Source organism: Onychostoma macrolepis, chromosome 24 (assembly GCF_012432095.1).
Source record: "Onychostoma macrolepis isolate SWU-2019 chromosome 24, ASM1243209v1, whole genome shotgun sequence".
In the NCBI taxonomy this organism is placed as follows: domain Eukaryota; kingdom Metazoa; phylum Chordata; class Actinopteri; order Cypriniformes; family Cyprinidae; genus Onychostoma; species Onychostoma macrolepis.
Window position 1 is genome coordinate 6,355,240 of NC_081178.1, and position 14,055 is coordinate 6,369,294.

Sequence of the window (14,055 nt, forward strand, 5' to 3'; positions counted from 1 at the left end):
GATTTGAGATAAAATTATGATATATAAATCTGCAGAGTAAGATGAGACAAACTAGCAAAGATAGTTCAGAAATTATTTCCTCAGTGCACAAAAATGTACAAAAATATCAATGTACAAAAATATTCGACCATAGAATCTTGCAGTTGACCAATCAGAATCAAGTATTCTAGAGAAGTGTTTTATTATGTTTATCATTGTTTTTGATTAGCTTGTAAATTACATCAAATGTGTTTTTGAAAAAAAGTTCTTTACAATTGAGTAATTTTTAAACACTTGCAAATCAGTTTGACCAACTCATTCAAAATAATGATTTGTTCAGGGATCAGAATAAGTTATTAGACAGTAGTTGATCAGGGATAAGTTTGGATGTTGGACAGGATTCTGACGCAGTCTTTAGTCAGTTGATGACAGCATCACAAAGCCTTCACGGGATGATCTTTAGACGTTGTGTTAGATGCGTTGGGACTTTCTCTCAGCGTTGTGTTCCTGCCAGAGGGTCCGTCAAGGCTGCAGGACACTGACAGAGAGAGAACGGCTTTCAGATTCAGCTCACACCCCCCTGCATATCAGCCTCCTGTAAAACAGCCCAATTTAGCCCTGACACCAGCACAAACATCTACGTGCATCTGTCAACACTGATTCCTTCAGTCAGCTTAGAAACAGCTCGCAGTCTGCGCACATACATACACCGCTTTCTTACATGGATGTATGAGCTCAGTAGCATGCTCTCAACATCCTTCTGCATACGTGATCATATCATAAAAATAAAAAAAAGTGAACACCTGATCTTTAATTGACCCTTTTGTCTGGTTCTGACAGTTACAGATGTTTAATTAAAATACTTGATTAAATAATTAAAAGAAAAAGTTTAATATGGTTACACTGGTGCCATGGCCTAATATTTAATGCACCGTGTCTGTGACACACTGAGTTAAGTCACTTCAAGTTTGATTAGTGTTTCCCATTCTTTTGTTTATCATTTCCTGTCTTTACATCATATCAATTAAAGTGGCAAAAAGAACAAAAATACATCAAATGAAATGTTAATTTTTTTATATGTATTTTGAATGTAGATTTATTTGTTTATGGAAACCCATAATCTTCCAGTCTCTTTACAAGGACAATTATGTGAATTCTTGAATTTCTATTTTATTTTTGTAGTATTTTGTTGCATCTTTTATTTTAGTATCTTTTATTTAGTGCTTTTTAATTTTATATTTTATTGTAGTTCATTTTTTCAATCGTTTTTCAATTTTTACATTATTATATTTTTTTTTATTTTTTATTTTGTATGTTTTGTATTTTTTATTTTAGCTTGCTTTTATTTTATTTTTTTATTTTTTTATTGTATTTTGTATATAATGTGTTTTTATTTTGTCTTATTTTTTATTTAACATTTATTGTATTTTATTGGGTCTTTTATTTTATTTAATTATATTTTAATTAATTTAATTTTTATTGTATTTTTCTAATTTATTATTTAATTTAATTTGTATTTTAAATTAATACTAAATATATTTCACACCATCAGCAACACAATGGCATCATTATGGGACAGCAGATAAAAATTTGCCATCTTGGCTAAATCTGGCACGTTTGCTGTAAAGGGCACCTATTAAGCCCTTTGGGCATAAATGTGTGTTGGCAGTGTGTGAACACAACCACCCTACAATAATAAAAATTCACCCACTCCTCATTTTTTAATCCCCATTAAACCAAGTCAGTCTCACTAGGCCTGCTGTTTTGATTCTCACCGCAGTGTGACGTCACATTTCGGAGGGCCGGGTTTTTTTAGACACACCCCAAAAATGACATTTTCCAGCTGTTATAATAAATGATCTGTGGGGTATTTTGGGCTGGAACTTCACAGACACATTCTGGGGACACCCAAGACCAATATTACATCTTGTAAAAAGGGGCATAATAGGTGCCCTTTGATTCGATGTGCTAATTAATGTGTATTGTCCCTGTCAAACATTCTGGATGGTTAATATTGTTGTCTTTCTTCTTTTTTGAAGTGGTTTCTTTCTCTTTTTCCTCTTGGTTTCACATTCCATATATCTCGATCACCAAACACTGAATTAAACATATGAACACATGCTTTACAAACCAGCACATGCACACACTTCACAGTTAGTGCTAATTTTTGTGAACAGTGCAGTTTTTTTTGGGATGTGAAGTGTTTTTTTTTTTCTTGCATGTGTGAGAGAAAAAGCAGTAGTGGAGGATTCTGATATTTCTGTATTCTGAGAGTCCGTAGGGGCTTGAGTAGTGCCTCCCTGCTGGGCTCTTGCCTCTGCGCCTGGCTGGGCAGCTCCAGAAGAGGCGGGAAAGAACGGGAACCTCCGGACCCCAAGGGAAGAACCTCAGACAGGACCACACAGATGGACCGGCAGCTTAGTGCTTAAGAGAAATACAGAGCGACAGAATGAACTAGAGAGACTGACTTGACTTGTTGATGAGAGAAGTGCTCAGCCTGTCTTCCCAGCAAGTCATAAAACTGTAGAAGACAAAAACAGATCATACTTAGTATGAGAAGATTTTCATTTTGCAAAACCGCTTTGCTCTGTTCTTGGATTTTGGCAAATTGGTTGAAGATCTGATTTTGTTGCTGAAAGGTTGTAGGTTCAAACTCTGTAAAGAGCAATCCTTCTGACGTCAAAGATGTTATAAGTAACAAGTATACTGTAGGTCGCTTTGCATAAAGCAGTTGCTTACAGAAGGAATATTTAGCGTCTTCCTCTTACGATGTAATTAAAGTGACTCAAAAGCTGACAACTGCTCTCTCAGCCTGGGCCCTGTGTGGTCCTTTGTAAATATTTGATATGAACTTTAGTCATGAATCTGAGCTGCCGCTTGACATTTCACTGCACTGCAATTAGAATTCTCCCTCAAATAGTATTCTTTAATTACACTTGGGAATGTCATAGTTATGGTCCAGGCATGCTAGGTGTAGAGCTGCTAACTCTGCAATCACCAGCCGCTATGTCAACATCCAATCAGGGTTAAGTATTAATGAGGTAATGGAAGCAGCAGTCAGGATGGCTGTGAAGATGAAGGCTGTGTACCGAAATCTAGTGAGCTGCCTACATAGACAGCATTTTTAAGGGAATACTTCACCAAAAATTCTCATCTCTTTTTACTCACCACAATGTTGTTCCAAACCTGCGGGACAGTTTTGAAGAACGCTGGAGCCCATACTATGAAAGTCCATTTCCAGAGAGATACTAAGTCATAATTATAAAGTTGAAACTGTGAAATTATGACATGGAAAGTAATTATAATAATTATAACTATTCTAAATATGACACAAAAAAATTTCATTTATGAGATAAAAAGTCAACATTTTGTCACAATTATGACACATTTCATAATTTTGATATGTCATAATTGTTTTTACATCATAAATTTGACTTTTTGTCTCATAATTATGACTTAGTATTTTAGAACTTCCACCTTGTTAAAATTATGATTTACCAAAGCATGATTTTCTTTTTCTTATGTGGCAGAAATGAACTTCGATAACTTAATTGTAGACTGTAGATTTGTATGGACAAAAAACACTGAGACAAAGTATTTTATTTTGTGTTCCACAGAAGAAAAAAAAGCAATACTGAGAAGACAATAGGGAAGGAAAGTATATCAAAAATTTTCAGTTCAGGCCCCCTGTAAGGACTGGAAGCCCCACCTTTCAGTTAAAGGAGCCAATGTTTTTTTATAGAGTTTGTAGCCTGATTTTGTGTCATAATTTTGCCTTTATCTCATTGTTTTATCTTATAGTTTTGTCTTTTTATCTCATAATTTCATTTTGTCTTTATCTCATTGGTATCTCATAATCTCATAATTGACATAATTTTGACTTTTAATTGCTATCTCATAATTTATACATTTCATAATTCTTTTTATCTCATAATTTTGACTTTCTATCTCATTTTATTTATTTTTTTCCCCCCTCATAATTATGGTTTACCAATGCAAGATTTGTTTTCTTATGTTGCTGAAATGAGCTTCCATACCATTGACTTCAATTGTAATTATAAAATGCAGAGACAATATATCTTGTTTCATGTTCTGCAGAGGAAAGAAAGTCAGGGAAGACAACAGTGAATAAATACTGGTAATATCCGGTTCATGCCAACTTTAAGGACTGGAAGCTCTGCATATCAGTTAATGGAGAGCCAGTGGCCTTTTTGATAGAGTTTGTAGCCTGATGTATTTTTAATTTTATTGATTGATTGATTTGATTTGAGAAAGGGGGCAGAATGTTTACTGTTGTTGTTTTATTGCCCTTTCTCAAATCAAGTTGATGGGAACAAGTACAGTATGCCTTGAAAGTAGCCGCCAAGCGATGTTACCAAGATGCCTACTACGTAAATTGACCTAAGAGACTTTGGTAAAGTATTCTGAATCTGATTCATTTTAGAGTGCTGCCTATGCAGGCAGTGTATAGCAAAGCACCTGACAAGGTTTTGGTACAGAGCCAATGAATCCTGCCCCCATAACACACATGGTCACTCGCCTTCACTTTAAGTCTCTTCCTTACTCTCTCTCTTTCTTTGTCTTTTCCCTCGTATCACTGAACCTAGCCTTTGAGTGCTGCTGAAATAGAGAGGGACCACTGGACTGGAAATTGCTCTCCCTACATGTCCCCTCTCTCTCTTTCTTTCTCAGCTCTGTGTGTAGGGTGGTTGTGGATAATTGTCTCTCTGTGCCATACACAGCTGTAGCCGAGGGGTATTGGACAGCACAGAGAGTTCAGTGTCCCAGTGGGGGACCCGTCAGTGTGTTGGACTCAATTAATCCTCTTTCAGCTGGTTAACACTAAAAATATAACTCCTCTTCCTCGCTACTCTGTATTCAAGCCTTTTGCTGAAACTACGAGCGGCCAGGTGTGATCACACAATGTCTGTTTGTGTTTTGCAGTCTTTACGGGCGACACATGCAGGCCAACCCAGAGGCGCCCAAAAAGAACGCCGACAAATCCAAGAAGATCAGCCGCAAGCCGCTGGCGGCCAAGAACAAGTAACGAAGAGGGCGACAAAGAGCTGATCCGACCATCCGAGATGATGAACCTCACTGCATGTGCCTTTCCATTTGATATTTATTCAGAAATTATGTTTTATATTGCTTCAGTATTACGTTAATCATGCAACCTCCAAATGACTCCACTCTTGATACGCCCCAGCCATTTTTTCCAAGTGTCCTTCTTGTCCAATGCCACTTTTTGCCTTCAAAGTGCCGCTTCTGTCAAGTCAGACCTGCGTTGGGTACTAATCAGCTTTTCTGAACGTGTTTGTTGTGTCTCGAGAGGTGGCAGGAGTTTTGTCCTACTCGACCATCCAGACGAGGAGAGCGGTGAATTTTGGGAGGTGGTGACGAGCGTTTTGTAACCGTACAGGGATTTAGCAGGAGTTTGGGGTCTTTGTGGAGTCTGAGCAGGATTGTGTCAGGTCTCCGGGGGGAAACCGCTGACTGCTTCCTCTGCCTCTGCCTCTTAATGACAGATATGAATGGCTGCAAACGGGAGTTTCAGATGGTACACAGCAGATTCCAGACAGAAACACCCCGGTGGCCATTTGAGAGGGTCAACAAGATATCGCAACAAACCACAGATGGTGTTCTCTGAAGCGGTTGGCCATTGTTTCTTACTGTGTATTCTAGTTAACATGACGGTGCAACTTTTTACAGAACAATATACAGTGGTATTTGTAAAGAACCAGTTTCTTGAACCGGTTAATCATTTAATAATATTGTCATTTCTGCCGTCACGACAGCTTTATGTTGCGTACACTAACATCTTCTAATTCTGCAAAGCTTGGCTGAATTTGAAGTTTTATTTTTTATGGATGTGTTATTTCTTATTTTTAAAGGTCACAAGCCATTTCATTGCAATCACATTTAAATTTGTAATATTTTACTATGTTTTATCATGTGCACACAGTGCAGTGTGCTATGTACTACATTTTTGACATTGAAATAAAGTCACCGTTTTGTTGGACGATTCAGTTTTTTTCTTTCAGCAGTCGTAAGTTGGAAAGAACTTGGAATGACCAAGCAAATCTTCTAAAATATATACTTCCGTTTAAAGGTTCAGGTTGGTAAGATTTTTATTTTTAATTGTTAGAAAGAAGTCTCTTATGCTCACCAAGGCTGCATTTGTTTGATTTAAATTATAGTAAAAATGGTAACATTGTGAAATATTATAAAATTTTTAAATAACTGTTTTCTATTTGAATATATTGTAAAATGTAATTTATTCCTGTGATGCAAAGCTGAATTTTCACCATCATTACGTCAATCTTCAGTGTTACATGATCCTTCAGAAATCATTCTAATATGCTGATTTGCTGCTCAAGAAAATTTCTTATTATTACCAAAGTTGAAAATGTTTTTTTTCCGCTCGGTACTTTTAAGCAGTACGTTTTTTTTTTTTTTTTTTTTTTTTCTAACAGTGTTAAAGTCTTTACTGTGACACTGAAGAGTAAAAATTAGAAGCATGTATTTTCTATTTTTGGGAATTGCCAACAATCTGAAGTCTTATTAAGTGCTTGGAAGATAAGTTAAAGTTTGAAGCTCCTTTCAAGAAAGTTCTTAAGCGAATGCTTGATTTGCAGGGTGTGATCTGAAACGGCTACAGAGGATCATCGCATCTAAAAACGATCTTCCCATCGGAGGCCCTGTCATGGTTCGGACCACCTCCATGACAGCAGATCAGGGGTAAAGGAGCTGACCTTTCAATGCTGTGAGTCAGATGATGATGGGGTGTGCACTTGTGTTTGTAGAAGGTCCATGATAGCCACATGGGATTTCCTGTCTCTCTTTGCTAATATTCTGCTCACATTATTATTACCCCGTCCAGACGCCGCTGTCCTCCTCGTTCACACTCTCAGCAGGCACATCTGTCCAGCGCACGTTCGCTCCAATACACTTTCCTCTTGCACTCAGCAGGAACATCTGTCCATGGCAAAGTCCACACTGCGTACCGAACCTCTTCCACTCTTCAACTGTCTTGTGACCCTCTGGATTCTTTGTCCACTTTTGAAAGTTTTCTTTGGATTCCAAACGGTGAGAGATGTGGTTTGTAAAAGTTTTCCGCAAACTGTTGGACATTCATTATGACCCAAAGTCTTCAGCCGATCAATCTCTTGCTCTACGGAGAAGCGGTTGTTTAGATCCCGTCCCGAGCTTGTCCCATCCTTCTGCCAGCGTCGATAGGAAGTGGGACGTTGAAGTTTAAAAATGAGTCTGAATGGCGATGGATCACCATGCGCCGACAATTACTCACTGACCTTTCAGAGGAATCCTTGAATGTCTTTTTCTTTTCCTTGAGTTACAGACTTGTAGCGATTTTGCTTGGTTTGATTACTTTTTTTGTTTGTTTAGTTTGTTTTATCACCCTGTTTAAAACGATTTCTCGTGGCGAACTCTCTATGCAGCTCATACGCTGAAGGGCATTACGGCCCTCTCTAACCGAGGTCATTGATTTTTGCTGCTTGATTTATGGGGCCAAGGAAACTCCTCTGGAGAGCAGGTCCCATGCCGACCAATGAAATGGCGTCGCCGGAGACGATGTTGAACCTAGACTTTCATCAAGCACTGAGGGTAAACAGTATGGATAGTGGCCCATTGTGTTGTCCGAAGATAATTGGAAGCATTCGAGACCTCGCCGAGTCAAAACTCTGAACAATAAAACAGATTCGGTGCCAATGGTGCAACCGGTCCATCTAACTGATAATCACACGAAACAGAGGTTACTAACCAACTAACCTGTTGAAATCTTGAGAGATGCACCTCAACCGTTTAGTAGCACACAGTCGTGCAACTGCAAGGTGGTCGATTCCCAGATTGGAGTTAAATGAATGATTTGTTCTTGCATCCTGTAGTGGCAGTGCATCACTGGCAGGTCTATACTATTGGCATACGTGTCGTTTAGTGGTTGCTCCGTTACCTTCAAAGCTCATTCTCAGGGATACGTGAATAAACATTTTCAATAGCTTCATTTTTCACGGTGCAGTGACCTAGAACATCAACTTGACCAAAAAGGGGACTGTGTGAATACAAAAGTTTGGGTTGCACATCTAAAAGTTAAAAAACAAAACAAATTTCAATGATATGATAAAAATATTCAAGAAGTAGTAAAAAAAAAAAAATAGTATTTATGTATGTAATAGTAATGTGTTTATTTAATTCTATAAACATGCGATTAAATATTGTTTTAAAACTGAAAAGTAGTTTGTAATAATTACATTTAAGTAATTAATACATATAAGAATATAATTTGCCATTTATTTTGTGTATGTTGGTGTATGTATTACACACACACACACATAATATTGAGTACAATTTCTGTTACCCAAAACGTTACATTATACTGTTTATTATGATTAGAATATTGCATTTAATGCGTTTCGCTGATTAAATATTGTTAATAAGTAGTAACTTCAAATAAGTAGTTTGAAATAGATTTCATGGGTTTTTAACTTCAGAAAGTAGGCCTGTTTTCATATTTTAAAAAGGTATTCATCTCAAATCAATGTTCATGATCACCAGGTTCCCTCAGGAGTGTGAAAACTTGTCCCGTTATATTTCACGTGTTTTGAACAGTCTAGATTTGTGTTAAAATGCTGTTTTTGTGTCCGTGTCTTTCCTGTGTAGATGTTTGATGTGTGATTTTGCGTTTTGGTGTGTTATAAGACAGCGCTGGATCTCCCTCCCTCTTTTTCTCTCGTGTCCTGCGCTGCGCTCACACTCACGCAGAGCGTCTCTGTTCTCCAGATCTTCATGACATCCAGCTTTATCCAGCTCATACCGTCTTTTGTGCACAGAGGAAAGACTTTAAAAGCGAGGGAAAGGATATCAGTGTGTGTTCGAGGATCTCAGGCAGCTTTTCTCGTCCATCGGTGGAGTTTTTCCTTTGCGCGTCCACATGTGGAGAGACGCTGATGGTGATGCGCTTCTGGAGAGCTGATGCTGATGCTGAAGCGGGGCTGTGAGTGAGCCAACATCAGCAGAAAAGAAGTGAAGTGAGAGAAGAATACAAGAGGGGGGAAAAAAAGAGAAGCTGTTGGGGTCCGAGCCAAAAGTTCATTAACAAAACCAATCGGACTTTTTTTTTTCTCATCTGTAGAGGTGCCTCACCAACCTTCAAAATTTCGCCCAAAAGCAGACAGGAGGATCGGCCGGTGCTGACGCGACTCGTCGGCAGGAAGCGGCTGATCGCGGCTGGGGTGCTCGGTGTGGTCATGGTCCTGGTGCTGGTGATCCTGATCCCGGTTTTGGTTAGCTCTGCCGGGACATCCGCAGCGCACTACGAGATGCTCGGCACCTGCAGGATGGTTTGCGATCCTTACGGTACCAAATCCCCGACCAGCACGGTCTCAGCAGACCCAGCCCGGGACAGCAGCCTTATGCAGTCTTTACCAACTTTTATACAAGGTCCGAAAGGTGAAGCGGGACGCCCGGGGAAAGTGGGGCCGAGGGGCCCTCCCGGTGAACCCGGACCCCCCGGACACCCTGGACCTCCCGGAGAGAAGGGGGAACCGGGACGACCTGGATTACCCGGGCAGCCGGGACCAAACATGGCAACCGGTGCCATCAGCGCGGCCACCTACAGCACCGTGCCCAAAATCGCCTTTTACGCAGGGCTCAAAAAGCAGCACGAGGGCTACGAGCTGCTGAAGTTTGACGACGTGGTCACGAATCTCGGGAATCATTACGACCCAACCACGGGCAAATTTACCTGCTCCATACCGGGAATATACTTCTTTACCTACCATGTGCTCATGAGAGGAGGAGACGGAACCAGCATGTGGGCTGATCTGTGCAAGAACAACCAGGTGAGTGCGCAAACACAAACACACAACTGAAAGCACTCAAATATTCTGCATATGACATAATACATTTAAAGATATTATAATAGTGACCTTTCTTTCTTTCTTTCTTTCTTCTCCCTAAAATATTTTTAGACGTAAAAGATTTATTGATATCTGATCACGCATAAAAGTTTGTTTCCAGTCTCAGAAAATTACACGTGAGAACATTGCAGCTCTTCTGGGTGTAAAATATGTGCCTTTGAAAACGTCTAAATTCACATTATTATATTTCCATAATTTCTGACCTATATGGATAAAATATAGGGGGTCCAAGGGGCTATCAAACCAAAAAGAAATCAATGATGACATAAAGTTATTAATGACTACTTACTTACTTGTTATTATTTATTGATTCTTCTTCTTTGTATTATTATTAATTGATGGCAGGATATATTAATACAAATATGAATACATTTGCAATAGCATTATTATTATTAGCCTAATTGATATTAAACTTTTTTTTCATATTCTTATTTTTATACAAAAATGCATTTTTCCCCCCCAGATGTTTAATCAAATTACAGATAAAATAGTATTAAACTTGAGTTCAAGTAGTAATTTGGATAGGGTTTTCAGGTAGTGCACTTACAAATTTATTTTGTGTTGGACGCAGTTTCACAAGGTGAAAATTAATGACTTGAATGAATTCACACCTAAATTGAAAACTTAAATAAACTGTGTTAATAGATGCAACAGCTTGAGTGAGTCAAAGCAATTTGACATGTTTCATGCAACACCAGCATCCAGCATGACATATATTAAGAACATTAAATTAATTATATTTTAAGTCTCATTAAAAGGTAAACCTTGGCAAAACTGCTGGTTAGAGTTTTTTTCTTGCATGAAATGCATCACAATCTCTCTCTTTCTCTCTCTCTCTATATAAATAAATAAATAAATAAATATATATTGACATACTTAAAACCACCACATAAATTGTTAATAAATAAATACATATATATATATATATATATATATATATATATATATATATATATATATATATATATATATATATATATATATATATATATATATATATATATATATACACACACACACACACACACACACACACACACACACACACACACACATACATACATACACATACATGTACAATTTACATATATATTTACATAATTTATGTTAATAAAATACAAAAGTTGCTGTAAAGTTGTCATACATGCCAATTTTTGTAAAAAGAAAAAAAAAAGAAAAATCATATGTCTAAAACGCAGTAAATAATTTAGTCATAGTTCATGCCACCATATACATTGTATAAAAACAATAAAGCACAAAAGTTGCATTAACATCACCATACATGCCACTGTTTTATGTCCTGGCCTATATTAAAGAAACAAATCTGCACTTCTTATTGATACAAAAGGCTTGTGGGTGTGGCCAATATGATAACATGAACATATATATTTACATATATGTGTTATACATTAAACATTAACTTATATATACAATTGTTACCGTAATATGATAACAATTGTAATATATGTCTTTAGCAAACACTCAGACTAAACTCAATCCTTTTTTGCTGAGTCTCATGAGGGTCCATAAAGACCTCGAGACCTAATATATATATAAAGCATATGCGTATCCATCTGACAGCTGAAACATCGCACTAAATGTTCCTCTCTTCCCGCAGGTCCGTGCCAGCGCCATCGCCCAGGACGCAGATCAAAACTACGACTACGCCAGCAACAGCGCTGTTCTTCATCTGGAGCCCGGAGACGAAGTCTACATCAAACTAGATGGGGGTAAAGCCCACGGGGGCAACAACAACAAGTACAGCACCTTCTCTGGTTTTATTATATACGCCGATTAGGACATACGCACCTACTCCAGACGGTCTCTTGTCCCCCTCTGCTATTCCTCTTCTTTTTTCTTTTTGCATAATTTTCCTTTGGGCCCAGGGCAAGCAGACAGACCTGCTCAAACACCCCTCATCATTAGTCTGTAGATGTGGGTTTGAAGGCAGAACTCTTTGCCCTGCAATCCAAAAATCAAGAAAGAACCAAAAAGAAAAAAAAGGCCCGGAGAAAGAAGCACTTCATCACAGAGGAAAGATGTACCGAGGAAACGAAGCTACCGTGGAGTTTACTGTGTGTCTTTCTATGTCTGTGGCCATCAAAGAAGCCTGTGAGATGTTTTCTAATATGTAACCTGACATAATCAGCTATATGTGCAATAACGTAAACTACGATATTTGTTATTCAGAAACCATCTCGGTCAGTCAGATGCCTGAATGAGTTGCATATCATGATGAGCCCAAATCTCATTGTAACCTGACCAAAATGTTCCTCTTGCATAATGTATATCTGCTAAATCTCTGCAGATATTTATTCCCTGACTGTTCGTGAGTGCTAATTATGAATTAGGGACATAAAACAAAACAATAATGGCTTGCCGTGAAATTATATTCCAGAATCGCTAAAGCTTTCAGCATTTTACTTTTAATTTGCCGTGTCAAAAGTCCTTTTTTTCAGTGTGTAATGTTAGCTGGCATCTTTTATTGCACACAGACGTACTAGACCGAGAAGGAATATGTTTCTTGTGATATTTAGAGCACTATGCAGAGTATGGGTGTTAATATGTAAATGTGTATCTATCTTCAGAGATTTCCAGAATGTGATTAATAATATTGCATCTTATTTTTAGTGTAAATATGGTAATGGATTTCTTTTTTTGTTGTTGTTTTAATATGAAAGAGCATCAGGTGAGCGTTATGTATCTGCGTCACTCTCATCTCCAGGTTGGGATGGCAGGGAATGTGTGTGATGAATTATTATCCGAGGATTATTCTTCTGTTCCTGTCCTGCTGCTGTAATTCTCATTCACATCTACAACCCTCCAAACACATTTTCCATTAAATGGAAATTTGATCAGATATGTGCGTTTTATGTATCAGTTTCTAAATGCATGTTCATTAGGGAAAACCGTTCTTGTACAGGCACTCTCAGAAAAAAGGTACCAAACTGCTTTCGAAACACCGCTTCGTGAAGCTTCAAATCCTTTGCGAATTGTTTCAAACCAGCGATTAAGAATGCCAAAGTCACGTGATTTTAGTAAACGAGGCTTTGTTATGTCATAACTATTTCTAAATATTTCAAAATTTCATTGATTCGCCACTGTGAAGCCATGAATAGTGTCTACATTGTTTTTACCTAATTTAGGATAGATTTGTAGACATTTTAATGACACATTTGTATAACAAAAGAAAGAGTTGTAATTATAAGCCTCTTATTGGTCTGATTAACCAAGCTCTCCGTAAAACAAACAAAACAAATGAATAAAATAACATATACAGACACTTAATTTAATAGGTTGCGCTTTCAATAAAACATTTGCACTTGGTCTGTAAAAGTTAGTTGCAGTTACACCGTTCCATTAAGCATAACCAAAGTCCCTTTCAAGAAAAGTCTGTTCACTTGGTGGCCATATTTGCAACGCCTCCGGGCAGCTCGAACAATACCAAGTCCTATCTAAAGGAATGGGGGGAATCCCGAAATCTCAAAAACTGCTCGCTGAAGTCACAATTAAATGACATTTCAAATCAGCAACAAAATCTGAAATGAACTGCCCCATGAATGTTGTTTCTTATCCTCAAATAGCGTTAAAAAAGCTTATTTTTCAGGCTAGACCAGCCAATACACATGCGTAGCTCCAACGCGCTTATGACTGCGCATGCACATTGGATGGTCTAGCCTCAAGTTTCTATAGTGACGCAATGACTTTACCAATCAGCAATTGGCTCTTTCATGTAGAAGGCGGGACAATTTCGCCATATTGCGCGTTGCAGTTTCTTCCATTCATAAGTACAGGAGTAAACTGTCTTTATATTTCTATAGTCTTAGGCGTAACCAGCATGTAGTGTTTTGAGCTTGTCAGAAAAGTGATTTCAATTAATTCAAAATTTCTCCCATCACTACCAAGTCATCACTGGGATGGTAACCTTTCTAAAGGTACTAATATATGCTTTTAAAGCACCAATTTGTACCTTTAAAGTGATAGTTCACACAAAAATGAAAATTCTGTCAATAATTACTCACCCTCATGTCATTCCAATCCCGTAAAATTAAGATATTTAAAAGAAATCTGAGAGCTTGTAACTACCACGTTCAAGGCCCAGAAAGGTAGTAAAGGATATTGCTAAAATAGTCCATGTGAC

General features: G+C 37.9%; 2 protein-coding genes across 3 annotated transcripts in view; both read left to right on the forward strand.

The window, feature by feature from the left end:
- rsu1 (Ras suppressor protein 1) overlaps positions 1 to 5,998 on the forward strand; it is a 30,947-nt gene extending 24,949 nt beyond the window's left edge. For both annotated transcript variants that reach the window (XM_058765723.1, XM_058765722.1), the window contains exon 9: positions 4,924 to 5,998. In XM_058765723.1, the coding sequence (XP_058621706.1) occupies positions 4,924 to 5,026 (103 nt within the window). In that variant the 3' untranslated portion in view covers positions 5,027 to 5,998. The remainder of the gene's footprint in view (positions 1 to 4,923) is intronic.
- Positions 5,999 to 6,545: 547 nt separating this feature from the next.
- On the forward strand, positions 6,546 to 13,829 carry c1ql3a (complement component 1, q subcomponent-like 3a). The gene is made up of 3 exons (XM_058765724.1): positions 6,546 to 9,023; positions 9,128 to 9,836; positions 11,533 to 13,829. The coding sequence occupies exons 2-3, from the start codon at positions 9,243 to 9,245 to the stop codon at positions 11,710 to 11,712; spliced, it is 774 nt and encodes a 257-aa protein (XP_058621707.1). The 5' UTR covers positions 6,546 to 9,023; positions 9,128 to 9,242; the 3' UTR covers positions 11,713 to 13,829.
- Positions 13,830 to 14,055: the final 226 nt, after the last annotated feature.

What these genes read in the sequence shown, in the direction of transcription:
- c1ql3a (XM_058765724.1), top strand. Translation starts at nt 9,243, where the DNA reads ATGGTCCTGGTGCTGGTGATCCTGATCCCGGTTTTGGTTAGCTCTGCC. An exon ending in ATCTGTGCAAGAACAACCAG is followed by an intron (nt 9,837 to 11,532) that starts GTGAGTGCGCAA and finishes CTCTTCCCGCAG; the next exon opens with GTCCGTGCCAGCGCCATCGC.